At 50.7% G+C, this 16,536-nt stretch overlaps 6 protein-coding genes across 6 annotated transcripts; 3 read left to right on the top strand and 3 right to left on the bottom strand.

Moving 5' to 3' along the window:
- Positions 1-1,148: 1,148 nt before the first annotated feature.
- COCMIDRAFT_108352 (uncharacterized protein) lies at positions 1,149-2,805 on the top strand (the record flags this gene model as incomplete). Its single annotated transcript, XM_007694675.1, has 2 exons — positions 1,149-2,697; positions 2,756-2,805. The coding sequence occupies 2 exons, from the start codon at positions 1,149-1,151 to the stop codon at positions 2,803-2,805; spliced, it is 1,599 nt and encodes a 532-aa protein (XP_007692865.1).
- Positions 2,806-4,183: 1,378 nt separating this feature from the next.
- COCMIDRAFT_108329 (uncharacterized protein) lies at positions 4,184-7,948 on the top strand (the record flags this gene model as incomplete). Its single annotated transcript, XM_007694674.1, has 3 exons — positions 4,184-4,401; positions 4,501-7,505; positions 7,575-7,948. The coding sequence occupies 3 exons, from the start codon at positions 4,184-4,186 to the stop codon at positions 7,946-7,948; spliced, it is 3,597 nt and encodes a 1,198-aa protein (XP_007692864.1).
- A 738-nt stretch (positions 7,949-8,686) lies between these two features.
- On the bottom strand, positions 8,687-11,378 carry COCMIDRAFT_9537 (uncharacterized protein; the record flags this gene model as incomplete). The annotated part of the gene is made up of 2 exons (XM_007694673.1): positions 8,687-9,492; positions 9,542-11,378. The coding sequence occupies 2 exons, from the start codon at positions 11,376-11,378 to the stop codon at positions 8,687-8,689; spliced, it is 2,643 nt and encodes an 880-aa protein (XP_007692863.1).
- A 746-nt stretch (positions 11,379-12,124) lies between these two features.
- On the top strand, positions 12,125-13,076 carry COCMIDRAFT_41082 (uncharacterized protein; the record flags this gene model as incomplete). The annotated part of the gene is made up of 2 exons (XM_007694672.1): positions 12,125-12,605; positions 12,652-13,076. The coding sequence occupies 2 exons, from the start codon at positions 12,125-12,127 to the stop codon at positions 13,074-13,076; spliced, it is 906 nt and encodes a 301-aa protein (XP_007692862.1).
- Positions 13,077-13,955: 879 nt separating this feature from the next.
- On the bottom strand, positions 13,956-14,496 carry COCMIDRAFT_30473 (uncharacterized protein; the record flags this gene model as incomplete). Its single annotated transcript, XM_007694671.1, has 3 exons — positions 13,956-14,013; positions 14,106-14,321; positions 14,456-14,496. 3 exons carry the CDS (start codon positions 14,494-14,496, stop codon positions 13,956-13,958), a joined length of 315 nt encoding a protein of 104 aa, XP_007692861.1.
- Positions 14,497-15,177: 681 nt separating this feature from the next.
- Positions 15,178-15,754, bottom strand: COCMIDRAFT_9534 (uncharacterized protein; the record flags this gene model as incomplete). Its single annotated transcript, XM_007694670.1, has 3 exons — positions 15,178-15,387; positions 15,452-15,581; positions 15,639-15,754. 3 exons carry the CDS (start codon positions 15,752-15,754, stop codon positions 15,178-15,180), a joined length of 456 nt encoding a protein of 151 aa, XP_007692860.1.
- Between the last annotated feature and the right edge of the window lie 782 nt (positions 15,755-16,536).

Raw genomic sequence — 16,536 nt, 5'->3', positions numbered from 1 at the left:
GTGTTTCCACTCGTGTCCTCATGTCCTCATGTCCACATCGCCAGCACCGTTCTCCTGTCCACATCGCCAGCACCGTTCTCCTGTCCACATCGCCAGCACCGTTCTCCTGTCCGCATCGTTCTCATCCCCCTCCCCATATACACACCGTCCTCATTCCTATGTCCCTATCATCTTCGTGTGCACAGGAGGACAATATGAGTATAGATATGATGCGGATATGATGTACTACTCTAAGGTTAAGCTCCACCCCCTACTAGGCTGCATTCTAATAATACAGACATATCTACTCTTGAGTACAAGGGATATAAAACTCTGTTAATGCGCTATAGAGTTCAATGCGACAAGAGTACATATGTGCTTACTCCCTAGGTCCGTCAAAACGGATGCTTCGAAGTGTAACGAATAGTGGACGAACGCGTTGTGCCATGTTGTACAAACATAGAGCTATGAGATTATTAATGTCGTGGTCCTTTGTGTTCTACGCCTGAATGTTAATTCAATTATTTGTTTGTTTGGGTACATTTTAGAAAAGCGGACATTGTAGCAATTGTGTGGCTATTAGGCGCTGATGCATGGTGTAGTGAACGGACAGCTAGGTAGTAAACGGATAGCTAGTGAACTGATAGCTGGTAAGCGGACAACTAGATAGCGGACATCTAAGGAATGGATAGGTAGTAAGCGGACATGCAGTGAGCGGACATGCAGTGAGCGGACAGGTAGTAAGCGGACAGCTGAGATATCAAAATGGGACATAGATAGCTAGTAAACTGATAGCTACGGAACGGGTAGCTAGAGAACAGGTAGCTAGAGAAAGGATAGCAGGTAGACGAACGGATAGGACTTGGACAGGTAGTAAATGGACAGCTAGATGGATGGCCATAGCTTTAAGCCATACTGACGTGACACAAGACTCTAAAGTCACAGCGATACAATTACCAAAGTCTCATTTTGTGGACTACTTTAACAGGCAGTGTAAAAGCTTATATGTAAGCCATCCCTTCTGAAGATAGTCAAGGCTGATGGGACGGGATTGGATAGCTCCAATTGTCGACCCACTATTTCGGCTAGGCTGTTGGGCTAGTACTACTTCCTGACCAAACACCAGTCTCGCCTTCCCACACCACGTCTTCCGTGCTCTTGAATTGACAATGTCGGCGGACCTTTTTGCGGAGTTTGGGGCCGACCCTCCTCCCAGCCAGCAGCAACAGTCAGTAGCACCTGCGAAGCCCGGCCCACCCGCGACATCGGACTTTGGGTTCTTCAATGACCTGGCCAACATCCCGGCCTCAGGCGGCTCATGGCAGCAGCCACCGTCGACAAACCATCTCCAGGGTCTTGTTTCTTCTTCGGCCCAAGGAAACGACACGGGTGACAACGATGACTGGGGCGACTTTGAAGGTGGTTCTTCTTTCGAGCCAGCTCCCCTCAAATCGCAAGACCCGTTCGCATTTGCGCCGCCCAAAGCCTCGCAGCCCCAGCCAAACCAATGGAACATCGTCTCAAGCACCCAAGACCCTTTTGCATTTTCACCACAGCAAGCTTCACAACCGCTAGGTCAGACATGGCAACAAGCACCCGTTGTAAAAGCCAAGAAATCTGCAGACCCGAGCGTACTATTTGACGCAGAAGATGAATTTGACGACGAAGACGACTTTGGTGATTTTGAGGGTGAAGAAGAGGCAGCGAAAAATATAGGAGCACCGACCAAATCGTCTTCAGCACTTGCAGACCTACTTGGAGATATGAGCGTATCACAACCGCAGCCTCCAAGTAGTCGCCAGCGAGATGTAGGCCGTGAAAAACCGCTACCAAAAAGCCAGGTATCTCCAAAGAAAGGCATCAAGAGTAGCTTTGGAACCGTACCCAAGGCAAAGCAGCCTACGCCAAAGTCCGAACCGATTTCACAACAAAAAGACGATCAAGGGTGGGATGAATTCGACGACTGGGAGGCATCTATTCCAACACAGGCAGCACAGCAAGCACCCAGCAAATCCAAATCTATCAATACCGCTGCAAAACCCGGCTCAAGCGCTACACCACCGCCGGTACTCTCCCCAATGACATCTGACCCACAACCTGGCGAGCTGCCTCCTACCAATGTGCCACCGCCTGGAGTCTTGCTGTCACTCTTTCCTTCGCTGTTCGCCGAAGCGCAAGAGAAGCTTTTCAAACCCATGGCAGCACAGCCTTTACCTATGAGGAACAAATTACTGGCCGAGCCGGGAACGATTGCTTACCTTCAGGGTTATCTAATGTTGGCAAACGTAGCAGCGCACATTATTGCAGGCCGAAAACTGCGGTGGAAACGAGATCAACACCTGTCTCAAGGCATGCGAATAGGGCCAGCGTCATCGCGGGCAACTTCTGGGATGAAACTGACGGGCATCGACAAGGGGGAAAACATGAAAGAAGAAAGAGAAGTGTCGGATGCGGTGAGAAGTTGGAAAGAGCAAGTTGGGAGATTGCGACATGTTGTCTCTGGTGTCAATCAAATCAAAGCTGGCACTCTGGACCGCGGCCCAGATCTGCAGGAAACCATGCCGGTCAAGACACTGAAGCAGGCAGAAGGTGGTATTCCTGCACGGCAGCCGTGTATGTTGTGTGGGCTCAAAAGAGAGGAGAGAGTGACTGCATCCGACCTGGCTACTGATGACAGCTTTGGCGAGTGGTGGATCGACCAAACCAACATGCATCGAGGTGCGTGTTTCATCAACTGCCAAACCTTGGTACGCATATGGGCTGACATTTTTCTCAGGCTGTAGGAACTTTTGGAACCAGCACAAAGATGCCCTTCGACAGCGATGATGACCGGAACTGTGCAAAAGGCTGCGTCAAGGCCTGGAGGATGAGAGTGACGTGGAAAAAGAAAAGGCAACACACATGGCTTGGACGAAAGGGGTGTGTGCGCGTGTCACCACAACAGCCTATATGCGGGATTGGCGGGATATCTAGCCCAGAACGCAGAGGGAGAATATGCGCGGCTGGAAGGCCCATGGGAGAAGAAATGTTAGCGGAGATTTGTCGGCGGTTGAGGCCAGGTTGCAGGTAGTTGGGCGTTGCATGGTTCAGGTGGCATGGAGAAGAAAGGAGAGAGAGAGGTGGGGGGTGTAGAGACAGTGTGCCCCTGGCTGGGCTGGAGTGGACGGCATCATGGATCATGGCGAGTCGAGCAGGGCGAGCATTGCAATGAACAGAGTGTGCGACGTCACTGTCTAGTAGAGTACTAGGGCGGCACGCGTAGTGTCGGTGTGGGCGTGGGCGCGTCTGGGCTGTGTCGGGACGGAGGACGGAGATCAGATCTGAGGGGAGTCGACCACGTCTGTGCATTTCGCGGGGCCAACGGGGGGGCGCAATGCAAATAACGCCGTTACCGTCCCAAGTCGCATAGTGCCTGCGACGAGCCTGCGTGCCGTTTTCACTATACATACACTACTACGCCCGCTACTGCTACTGCTATATGCTAAGTGCTGACTGACTTTGCTGCTGGCCGTCCGTCGACTCGAGCACACGCCTCGCCTCGCATTCTTATACACGCAGCAGCTGAATTGGCTTGCAGGTGACATCCGACATAGGAAGACCTGCACCCCCGCCACGGAAGCCCTTTGCACCACGCACGCCCGCCGCTTCATACCCCAGGAGCCCTATCTGCCCTATCTGCCCCAGACGCAACACGCGGGCCAGTACACGTTGACTTGTGTACCCGTAGACCAAGGCCTAGTTATATCATCGTCATTCGCTGCCTCTGATCTTACCGAGCCCAGCCAACCCCCCGGGCCTGGGAACAGGCGCTCGTACGCCTCAGGGAATGAGCAGGCCAAATGATCATGGTACGTCAAATGACCCTCTTCCCCGGATCCTCATGCCGACGCCTTTTCCTTCTTAACGGCGTGTACCACCGGCGCGCGTTCAGCAGCAGCCATTGTACATAGGCCACACCGCTCTGCTCTGCCACTGCCCTCCAACACGAACTCGAACCCCCCGAAAGAGCACCCGTACGAGGCTACGTCCCTCTGTCGGTCCCCGCTAAGCCTGCCCTGCACACTCTGATACATATCTACCCTCCCTCCCCGTATACCGTGTTCTGTCGTCAGGCCAATCTGTCAACCTGTCGTCTCTGTTGGCCAGCTAATTGGCATTTGCCCATCGCACTTGCCTACATATATACATATACATACATACATACATGGGTTCGTTGGCTGACGTCCTGACCCCACCAGGCTCTCTACCAGAAGAAGCACCCTTCGACTCCCTGCCGCAATCAGAGCCCATCGCCGAATATGCCCCGCTGGTCAAGACGAAAAGCACCCCGAGCCTGCTGAACTACCGCTCGGGGCCTCCGCCGCCCCTAAATACCGCAAAGCGCCTGAGCATCGATGCAGGACAATTAGACCGCATGGCTAGGTGAGTAGTTGGAGCAGTGGTAATGGCCGTAGTGGGGGAAAGAGTCTCCCTCATTCGCTCAATGGCGAGTAGTCATTATCGCTGACGCGTCTGCCTCAGGTCTCCCATCGTTCCAGAACATGAGCATGGCCTAGGGTCCTCCGGCCTGCGTCGCATCCGCCAACAGCCAAGTCACAAGCAGCTCTCAACATCCCAACGGGCTGCTTCCCTGAACATTGGCACTCCGCCAGTATCGAGACACCCCTCCGAGTCGGCGCCCACGGCACCCGCCTCGCCAACATTTGTTTTTGGCGAAGATCTCTCTCGTTTTCCCTCCGAGTCGCTTCACTCTTTCTCGTTTGCAACACAGTCAGAGGAGTTTATTCACAATCGCCAGAATGTGCTGAAACGATCCATAGAGTTTATGCGTGACCGGCTAGGCTGGGCAGCAACAAACCCTGGGATAGCAAACGCCCAAGCAAAACTCAGCGGCGACCAGGAGGTGCAGAGTATGATGGAGCTGCTTACTCGGGCAAACCTCATTGGACAAGATGGCACAGGAGCCCATGGACTGGGTGCACTGGGTCCTGTAACGGGGCCAGCCGACATGTCGGGAAACAACCCCTTTGAGAAGGGCTTCATGGCCGAGCGCTCAGCGAGCCCAGAGAGCATGCTTGAACCTGCAAGGCCATCGTTACACCGAGTGACGACGGTTGACGGCGGTGATTCCAGCAGCGCCTCAGACTCCCGAGGCGCGCGAAGCTCGTCGAGTACTGATCGTACTTCTGATACCTCGAGCACACGCACACCAGCAGCGTCGTCTTCACCCCCACCAACCTCGCAACCTCCTCGGCCGCAGCGAGCTGCCCTGAAACGTACACTTACTGATGTCGTGCCCCTCACTATACAAAGCCAACTCAATGACGCTTTAGCACAGCCCTACCGGGTAGGGGATCAAGAAAAAATCAGCGACTTAGTATCACCTACGACGATGCCCTCCTTGACACCAAGTTTCAGCAATGCACCAGTTCAACATTCTGTCGGAGCTGCGCCACATGGCCACGGCAGCAGACACGTTCCAGCCGCACAGGCCATCTTCACTACCGAAACGGAATCACCATGGACCATCACGTCCGCTAATGACCTGGCGTGCTTGGTATTTGGCGTCACGAGGGCTGAAGTCCGCAAGCTGGGCATACTCGAGGTTGTACGAGAGGATCGCAGAAAATGGCTAGAGAACAAGTTGAGAGACCCTGAGATTGGCTCAAAGAATGCACAATCGGCAGCATCACCCGGCACGAATAACTTAAAGGTGGGCAGCGGTGTCACAGCGCGGTTGCTGAGTAAGGCTCCGTCGCGGGTAACAGCTGCGAGAAAGGCCAAGACAGACGACGGCAGCGGATCATCCTACTACAACGCCAAGAAGACGGGTAAGCTGAACCATGAATCCAAGGGCTCAAGGGGCGTTTTGCTATGTGGCGACGTGATCCCTATTCAGAAACGCAATGGTTCTACAGGGTCTGCCAGCTTGTGGGTCAAGGAGAAGCGGGGTAGCCTGATCTGGGTACTCGAGGAGATTGCTGAAGACGTCGTGTACATTACCGTTGACGAAGTAGGCTGCGTATCCAAGGGCTGGGGCGCGACAGAAGCCGTCTTCGGAAGTGATCGATTACGACGAGGGATGGATCTTAAGCGGCTGATACCTGGCATACCACGACTTCGAGGTACAAACACTGGAGCTCTCGACTATGATTCGATCGATGAGTTCCGCAGCTACACCGCTCGAACATCAAACAGCATCAACATACCAGTAACAGTGGAGGCATTACCCGGCGAACCAACATTCCGCATCTCAAGTTTCCCGCACATTGCCGGTATCATTGTTCTAAATTCTGCCGACCTCAAAATCACAAGTTCCAATTCCGTCTTTTCATCAGCTTTGTTCGGACAGCCGCGGCCTGAAGGTATCCATGTTAGCAAGCTCATACCTGCATTTGACAAGATTCTACACGTCATGACAGACGAGGATAAGATTGAGCTGGTGGATGGTATCGTCATCCCCGAACACAGCTTCCGCCGCGCTCGAGCCTTGCTGGCCATGCGAGAAGGCAGCGCAGATGCGGCAGCTATTTTCTTAAAGCCAAGTGGCCTGCCAGCTCTCCACCGTGATGGTTCCGAGATCATGGTTGACGTGCAAATGCGGGTAGTCAAGAGCGAGAAAACGCCTCGCTTCGACGAAAACGTGATTGAAGAGGAAGACGGGTCGTCACCCAAACCAACTAAGGGTCCAGAGCTGGTCTACGCATTATGGATAACCTACTCCAGACAACTGCATGCTGCGAACCATGGTATTGGGCCCGTGACTCCGCTATTGTCTCGTCCACCCTCGCCCCGCCAATTGCAACCTGGCCAATCGAGTTTCCCTATTCTTCACGAACCAGAATCACATCAATCGCAGGGTGCACCGACCTCTGTATCGCTTATAACCCAGCAAATACAAGAAGCTATGCAGCCCATGAACCCTCCTGAACCCCCAACACAAGCTCCACCACCAGCTACAATGCAAGAAGAACCACCCCACAAGAAGACTATCAACGACTTTGTCGTGCTGGAAGAAATGGGACAGGGCGCATACGGCCAAGTCAAGCTCTGTCGGTACAAGAAGGCCAGCAACAAGAAGGTGGTGATCAAGTACGTTACAAAGAGGCGCATTCTCGTTGATACGTGGACACGAGACCGGAGGTTAGGAACTGTTCCCCTCGAAATCCATGTGCTAGATTACCTCCGCCGGGATGGCTTCAAGCACCCCAATATTGTCGAAATGGCCGATTTTTTCGAGGACGATATCAACTACTACATTGAAATGATACCGCATGGCCTGCCAGGTATGGATTTGTTTGACTACATCGAGCTACGGGTCAACATGGAAGAGAAGGAGTGCCGCAAGATTTTTGTTCAAGTCGCCGAAGCGATACACCACCTGCACACAAAGGCCAAGGTTGTACATCGCGACATCAAGGACGAGAACGTGGTACTAGATGGCGAAGGCAACATCAAGCTCATTGATTTTGGCAGCGCAGCATATATTAAGAGCGGGCCTTTTGACGTCTTTGTTGGCACCATCGGTACGTCCCTTTTTTTTGCTTTTTAACCCCTGAGATTTCCGCCCACATACTAATGACGCCCCCAAACAGACTACGCTGCCCCCGAGGTTCTAGCCGGCAAAGCCTACCGCGGCAAAGAACAAGACGTCTGGGCCCTCGGCATCCTCCTTTACACCATCATCTACAAGGAAAACCCCTTCTACTCGATTGATGAAATCATGGACCACGATCTCCGCGTCCCTTGGGTCATGTCCGAAGAAAGTATCGATTTGGTCCGCTTGATGCTGGACCGCGATGTCGAAAAGAGGATTACGATTAGTATGGTGTTGGAGCACCCGTGGTGTAAGGGTGTGAGCGGTGGTGAGGTGACGCCTACTGCTGCTACGGCGCCGACCACCGCGCTGCCGGCGCCTGCGAGCGCAACTGCGACTGCTTCAGGTGTTTCTGATGAAGTAGATGGATAGACGGTATGAAAGAGAAAGAAAAGAAAAACATTTCCCCCCACCCCCACGTTTTAGAGAGACAGATGGTTGTTCGGAGATTGGGGACGAGCAATATAGAAAATGACCTCTTTTTTTTTCCTTTCTTCTCTTCCTTCTCCCTTCTTTCTTTTTTTTTCTTCATTTCTTTGACGACGTATTTTGATACCTTTCATTACTTTCGCTTTTCCCCACAACTTTTGGATCTTTGGTTATGAAGGAAATTTGAGGGGCATTAGGGTAGTTTCTAGGGACAAATACATGGCACAAAAAATTTAGCGAGTTACTCTTCATGACCCCTTTTTTTTATCATTGGTTTTGATAGATGAGAGGAGGGATTGGACATGGAGTGGACTTGACGAGACATTCGCTTTTGAGAAAATCGCACTTTGCAATGTGTCATGGAAAGATTACAATTCATGAATATTTGATTGGTGATTCTCTTTTCCTCGTCGACCTTCATCGTCCCCTTTGTCATCGATTTTGGAATCCAAGAAAGAAAAAGAAGTTTCTCTACTAATCGTACAAGTTGATGCGTTTTTTTACAATGCCCAAAAAAAAGAAAGGCACAGCCCTACGCATATGGAACTCGTTCAAGAGTGGAATTTGGAATACCCCGCCGCAAACGAAAAAAAAATGCTCTAAATCGCCCCATGCCTATAGAAAAACACGCCTCTTCATATCATAGTGGAAGGGAAAATCAAGAAAATGTACTACATTTCATCACCTACTGCTGCTGTCCAGATCCTTGAATGTGGCTGGGCTGGGTGGTACAAGTGGCCCCTTGACGCCGTCGTCACCCTTTGGTTCTATATATCCGGGCGCCTTGCCGTACTCGCCCGAGAAGTACTTGTGGAAATCCTGGTTGTCTTCGAAGGGTCGGGGTCCCAATAGCCTAATCATGTCTTCGCGGCCAAGCATTTCCTTCCTGAGCAGTTCTTCAGCAACCAGGCCTACTTCGTGTTTCTTCTCGGTGAGCAAGTCTTTGCATTGCTTGTAGGCCTCATCTACGATGCGCTTGACTTCCATGTCGATATTCTTGGCAGTGTCTTCGGAGAAGGGCTTGGTGAGTTGCTGGCCCTCACCGTCTTCAAAGTAGATATAGCCGATCTTCTTGCTCATGCCCCATTTGCTGACCATTGCAGTGGCCATCTGGGTGACCTTGCGGAAATCGTCAGACGCACCGGATGTGACGGTGTCGAAATGGAGTTCTTCGGAAACACGTCCGCCGAGTGTCATCGCCATACGGTCCATGAGCTGATTTACGTTCATCAGGTAGGTGTCACCATTAGGAAGATATTGAGCATAACCGAGTGCACCTTGGCCACGGGGAATAATGGAGACCTTGAGGAGAGGGTCCGCCCACTTGAAGTACCAACCGCAGATAGCGTGGCCAGCTTCGTGGTAAGCGACGGTCTTCTTCTCTTCTGGCTTGAGGACGAGAGACTTCTTCTCAAGACCGCCAATGACTCGCTCAATGGCCTGTTCGAAATGCACCATGGCGACAGTATCCGCGTTCGCACGGGCGGCTAATAAGTGTTAGCAATAGAATATGTAATCGTGATGTAGAATTCTTACCAATCAAAGCAGCTTCGTTGACGCAGTTGGCAATGTCAGCACCAGAAAAGCCAGGTGTCAAAGCTGCTAATCTGCCCTTCAAGAACTCCATGTCTTCCTTGGTGACAATCTTCTTCAGATGGACACCGAAGATCTGGCCACGGCCATCCATGGTAGGCTTGTCAATGTTGATATGCCTATCGAAACGACCAGGTCGCATAAGGGCCTTATCCAGAACGTCCGGTCGATTGGTACCTGCAAGGACAACTACTTGCTCAGTGGTATTGAAACCATCCATCTCGGTGAGGATCTGATTGAGGGTGGCTTCACGCTCGTCGTTGCCACCACCAAAGTTTTGTTTCGAACGAGCACGACCAATGGCATCGATTTCATCGATGAAGATGATGCATGGTGTACTCTTCCGCGCATTGGCGAACAGGTCTCTGACTCGCGAAGCACCAACACCTACAAACATCTCGACGAACTCTGATCCACTGACACTGAAGAAGGGTACACCCGACTCTCCAGCGGTAGCCTTGGCAAGGAGTGTCTTACCAGTACCTGGGGATCCAGAGAGAATGGCACCACGAGGGATCTTTGCGCCGAGCTTCTGGAATCGGCCGGGATCCTTGAGAAAGGAGACAAACTCCATAATCTCCTGCTTGGCCTCATCCATGCCGGCAACGTCACTGAACTTAACCTTGACGTCTGTCTCATGGTTGAACTTCTTAGCGCGACTCTTGCCCATACCGAAGACACCACCGCCTCCTCCTGCACCACCTCCCGCACGCCTTGTGAAGTAGAAGAGTGCTCCAAGAAGGAGGATGGTAGGGCCGAATGACAGGAAAGTGCCAAACCAGGAGATTTCGTTCGAGTAGGCGACAGGGATGCGCTCAGAGCTGGGGATGCCAAGTTCATATTGAGCATCGTCCATTTTGCGTTCAAAAGCCTCGACCGAGCCAATGGTGAAGTAGTAGTAGAAGTTCTGGTTAACAGAGGGAGAGTCAGGGTACATGGAGGCAACAGCCTCGCGATGTAGGTGCACCTTTGCCTTGTTGCCGTTGAGGATGACAATCTTCTCAACCAGACCCTTGTCTAAGAAGGTAGTCCGGAACTCTTGCCATGTAATCTCCTTAGTATTCTCGCCTGGGAAGACCATCTTGTAGGTAAGGTATGCGAGGAAAGCACTGATAAGTAATGTGTTCGTGTCCATACCGCCACCAAATTGGGGTCCGGGTGGCCCACCAGCACCACCCTTGGAGCCCTTGCCTGGGCCTGGGTCGTGTGCACCCGCCTTCTGCTGTGGCTCTTGTGGGCTATCGTTGTTGAACTTTTGCTGCTCGGCGGCCTTGCGGGCCATGTTGGTGGTTAAGCGCGAGATCTTCGCCGCCGTGGCCAGATCCAGCTTCTCGCCTCTTTCTAGCTTGTCCATCTCTAGGCGGAGCTCGGGTGGTATGCCATTTCGCTTGATTTCCTCCATTGCGTCCTTGATGTTCTGCTTCTCAGCCTTCGGGACACCCATGGTCACAAACGACACCAGCTGATCCAGCATCTTTTCCTCCTCTGGGGTCAGCTTAGCCATCTGAGGCTGGCCTTGATTGTCCTTGTCTGTTCTTGAAGGTTCATTAGAGCCCGGTCTCTCAGAATGACCGTCCTTCTGTGCCGAGTCATCGTCCTTCTTGTTCTTTGGCTCTCCTGGTGGTCCTGTCGCAAATCTCCGGGCACGTTGCTGGGCGTATATACATTGTGGCAGTGGTGCGCATGTCCGTAATGTGCGTGGTGCTCTTGTGAAAGCAGCGTTGAAGTAAGGTCGAGAAAGGCGGGCGAGGTTGCCTGATTGTCGGAGGAGAGTTGACATGGCAGCGGTGGCCTAGGCTAAATGATGGATGGGGGAGGGGCTACAATAAGTGGCTCGGGATTGGGGTATAATACAGTGAAAGCGGGGAAAGAAAGAGAATTAAGACGGCGGGTGACCGGAAGATCCGCGCCTGAATGGATTGGACTGTACTGCCACGCGCTGGCAAGAGGAGAGTCTTTGTGGCGGGTGCGCCTTTGATGGCAAAAGCTAAGATATGACAGAATCATCGAAGTTCCTCGCATCGCCGACACGCCGACTGACTAAGCGGGGTCCGGCCAGCCTCAATGCGTTTCCTCATAGATTGGACCTATCAGGTTAGCGCAGACGCTAAACATCAATGCTTTACTTTCACTTCATCCTACTTCGAGATTCCTCAGATAAAAACATGTCCTTCTGATAACAAATCATAATTACAAAAAGTCCAAATAGTGGGTTTTCCAACTGCCAATGGAAACAGAGTTCAATAAGTTAGCTTACGTAGCACGCTGTCCTCGACCACGGTAGCTGGGACTAACTCTTACCAAATCTTTACGTGCATACTGCTATGTCTACCTACGGCTCACAGTATCGCTACCTAATGGTACATTCTTCGCTCTCTCGTAAGCCGGTCTGAACTCACTTGGTCAACACAGTGCTGTTGTTTCATTTTCACTACACGCAGCCTGCTTGTCCTAGGCTATACGCCACGCATACTGTACCTTTACCGTCCCAGCACTGGAATGTGACTCCTGAGAACTTGGGCCAAAATGACCACCTATCCAAAAATCTCCCTTGCGGAGCTTCCAGATTGCTCCCAATTGCAAATGGACTTTCCCGATACAGCTTGGTTTAAGACTCATGGCCAAACACAACAATTCCCGACACACGAACACTTACTTTCCCTCGTTCCAAATGATTCTCATTCAAACATAGTAAAGTTTGAAGACCTCAGTCTTGCTGTAAAATTCGGGCGACATGTCACTACAACGGAGGCCATCAACATCTGGGTTGTCCGCAGAATGTTCCAGGAAGCTGTTCCGGTACCGGAGCTTTATGGATGGAGAGTTCTTGAACAGGAAGGAAAGGGTCGCTACGTCTTCATCTACATGCAACTAATCCAGGGTCCCACGCTCTTAGAGCGATGGCCTGAGCTGTCTTGCGCTGACAAGCAAGCAATCTGTACTGATCTCCGTGCCATGGTATCTTCTCTTCGGAGCCTCCAGGACAGCGAATTACAGCAAATGATCGGTAAGTGTTTCGATTATTTCGATGTGACTCCGCTAAATGCTTATAGGAAACATATGTCGTGGTCCTGGGGAAGATGTCTGCTTGAAAGAAATACTTTTGTTGAGACCGTTTCCCTCACGGGCTGAGTTCCACGACTGGCTTTCCTGGTCGTGGCGCCGGCGTGTTCCAAATCCACAAAGCATCCCAGACCCATGGAGAGACTTACTTCCAGACAATGGGCCTATTGTTTTTACGCATGGTGATCTACATCGAGGGAACATCATAGTCAGCGCCACGAGTCCTATTGAGATTGTCGCAATCATTGATTGGCAATCATCGGGTTGGTATCCGGACTACTGGGAGTATTGTAAAGCCTTGTTCACAGCAGAATGGGGTAAAGATTGGTGGGACTGTATTCATCAATTCTTGGATTCTTATCCACAAGAGTTCGAGACTTTTGATTTCTATATGCGGACCAATGGCATATTTTGAGCTTTACCACTTCCACATTCTGTACCGTTCCAGCGATTGTATCGTTTGCATGCACTATTCCAAGACCAATCACTGGCTTATACATACTGCTGATGATTATACTGTGGGGGCCGTAGGCTAATGCCAACCTGCAGCGGGTCTTGGTTCGACTGAACTATGTCTATAGCCTCTTCATCGAGGTATCTGAGGGCAACAAATTGACGAGTATATTCCAACATCCATGTTTGACACACAACTTTTACAAATAGTGTACAACCGTTGTACACAAGTTTCCTCAAGAATCTCCTAAGAGAACCCATGTCCTGCGCGAGTAAACCAAAGTGCCAACAGTTCTTAAAATGTTGAGAAAGCTTGGGGTATTGAACATACCGACATTCACGCCAAGCCATACCAATTCTAATACCATTATCGTGTTGATGAAGCCGAAAGTCCACCAATAGGTTGTAGTAGCTATCCCCCAGATCTATCTGTCGCTGTTTGAGCGATACTGTCGTTATGAAGATTGCCTTCTAGGGACATCGAAATTTCATAGTATGCCGCAACAATTAATCATGCCGCCTTTGTGCCACTGAGACTATACACGCTTTTGAAGATACGTTGCTACCCATTTATCCGGGCCTGCTGTATCCTACAGCCAGTCGATGCCAGAAGAATGGTATGTGACATAATTCGAAAGCATACATGTGCAATCCGAAGGAGCCGACAGGGCACATACAAAGTCAAACAAACAGAAAGGTATAGATTCAAGTCTTGGTTATACAGTCTATTTGTCGTCTCGCTACAATGACTAGCATGTTGCGCGTATCCTCCACTTGAGTTCTTCAACGACATGCACTACCCTCCATCAAGCCAGCCTCTCGCCACTTCTGCTCCGCGCATTTACTCCTCCTCATCGGCATACAGAGCACGGCCAGGCTTCGAGTTGAGGAATTCGTTCCTAGTCTCATCGTTAGCCTTCCGGACCACCTTTGGTTTTGTCCTACCCATCGCCTTTCCATTTCGCATCTCAACCCAGCGTCATGAACTCACCTCTCGATTGCCCACTGCATGGCTCCGTATCCGAGAACTAGCGGAGGAACGATGTAGAGAACCTGGTTCTTGGATCGGCGCACAACGTTCCAGAAGCCCTTGCTGAGGAAGTTGGCCATGGGACGCTGTCGGTTGGGGCTCAGCTGGTAGGTGACGATGCCCTTGCCGGGTCGGCCACCGCCCTCGTAGGGGTTACCCCATGCGCCGATGTGCCATCTATGCTATCGTCAGCATGCGCTCCACTCAAGTCGGCCATGCACATGTGTGCCGTCTATGGAATGCGGGTTGGGGCGCGGAATCTTTCGAGGCGGGTGCGGGTGCCGTGGCGTGCGGGGAGGGCCGAGACATACGTGGTCTTGGTCTTTGCCTGGGATTCGGGTCCGAGAGCCATTGTGAAGATGTCAGGTGCGGGTGTGGACGTGCAATGGGATGAGCGGTCGGTCGTGACGATGTTGCTAGAAAGATGCAATCCGAGCTGCGATGCCAAGCCCTTTCGTGCGCTAGTCTATATCAGGGAAGAGTTGGGACAGGCGAATCAGCTCAATGCTATTGGTCAATTCCTTATTGAACGACAACCTGCACTTGGTGAGTACATCACTCACTTAGGATATTTTGTATCTCACTTACAAATACTCCAATGGTGAGAAGAGAAATAAAACATTGCTACTTGCCGTCATCCTTCCCACCTTGGCTAGCGATTGCGCCACGACGCTCACCATGCTGCTTGTATTCTCCGTATGTCTCTGGCATTTCGTGATTTGTTGATAGGGCGTAGTCTCTTCGAGTGGGCTATCTCTTTGTGTTAGTATGCATTGGCTGTTGCCTTGTGAAGATAATGAGTCAGCCCAGAAACACATAACATGTAGGGGCAAAATGAACTTCGAGTGAAGGGCGACTTATATTCCTATGATACTGAGACCTTGTCTAGTAGTCGCACGTCAAATGTACCATCAGACAAACATGTGCGGTTCTCAAAGTCCTTCATCACTGCATCAGATATAAAACTTCGACGCACGGGATTTTATTACACGCTAACTCCTAAACCCCAAAGATCCATGCATCACTCAGCTCTCTACTGAGTTATCACAACGCCCTCATTCATGATAATCCCATAAGTAACACTCGGACTCAGCATCTGCGGGCAGCCGTCATAGCTTTTATAAATTGTGGCATTATAAAAGTTGCACATGTCGTCGATAATGGGACGAGCCTTGTAAAGATCATTCACGGTACAGTGACCCTTGCCGCCCAGCCCGGGAGGAACAGTACAGGGCTCGATCAACTTTGCATTGTTAGATTGTAAGACCTGTAGGTGGAGAAGAGTGGGAGTTATGAAAGGAACATACTTTAGAGTACTTGTAGTGGTTTACGCAGTGGCAGGCAAAGTCTTCGGCTGCGCAGCCATCGAGCATGCTAGCTTGGATTTGACATTCGTAGATACAACTGGGAAGCCAACCTTTGAGCTTATTGTTGTTCCTAATTCTTGATGTTAACCCAAAGCACCATGCATGTCCCGGATTACGAGATACATACAAACAGTGATATTTTGCCATATTTCCAGGAGCGGAAGCTCGCGTAATGTTGAATGTGAGTTGAGCGTTGGCAACAGCCAAGACCGAGAAAAGCGTAGCGATAGAAGTGAAATGCATGGTTAGAGCTGATTTACAGATAAAGAGCGTAGAAAGTGCGGTATGATAAGTGCTGATGAGTGAGTTGTTGGTACTGCATTTGAGTTGAGGAACAACCAGTTTATATATCATGTACGACTTTAGTCTCTCCCTGAATCTGGCCCGTGATTAAATGATCCACAAGACATGAATGTGTATCTACTCGACTCTGAAATTGCAAATAGAATATTCATGTTTGCAAACATCACTTTTTGCATTAGACTTCAAGCGAAAAGCATTTTCGAATTGCACCCCTAAGCACAGGTTTTCAATTTAAGATCCTGTGGGCTTTTCCCGATCCTACTTGTTTGTCATAGAGCTGTTTTGTTGCACACTGAGACAACAACACATTCATGTCTAACGGTTTCGTGTAACAAGTTGAACTCTCTACGCACATTGTTTCTGGTGGTGAAAAAAAGCAATTCAGCCAAATGAGCTAGTATGTAGAGATCATCCTATAACTCAACTATGTTAGCTGTTGCACCACAATCAATCAGGTCTGATTGGCTGTAGAATAGGGGACCTAAAACTGTTTTCCCTCAACATTATTTCTTGTTTCTCGATAAAACTATACGGCACTAAGGAATAGAATAAGAGAGAATGTGAGAGCTTAAGTTGTGGTTGCAAAACAACATGCTGTTACACGGGGTCTGGAGTGCTAATACTTCTCTGGCTCGATCCGGGTTAGGGCGAGTAGGATTGGGGTTAGCGCCGTGAGAGTTGCCTGGCGATTCTTATGGAAAAGAGTTATGGATGTAACCGGG

The sequence above is a fragment of the Bipolaris oryzae genome (genome assembly GCF_000523455.1).
Source record: "Bipolaris oryzae ATCC 44560 unplaced genomic scaffold scaffold_233, whole genome shotgun sequence".
Classification (NCBI taxonomy): domain Eukaryota; kingdom Fungi; phylum Ascomycota; class Dothideomycetes; order Pleosporales; family Pleosporaceae; genus Bipolaris; species Bipolaris oryzae.
Note: the sequence above shows the minus strand (reverse complement) of the source record. Positions and strands in the feature narration are given on the sequence as shown.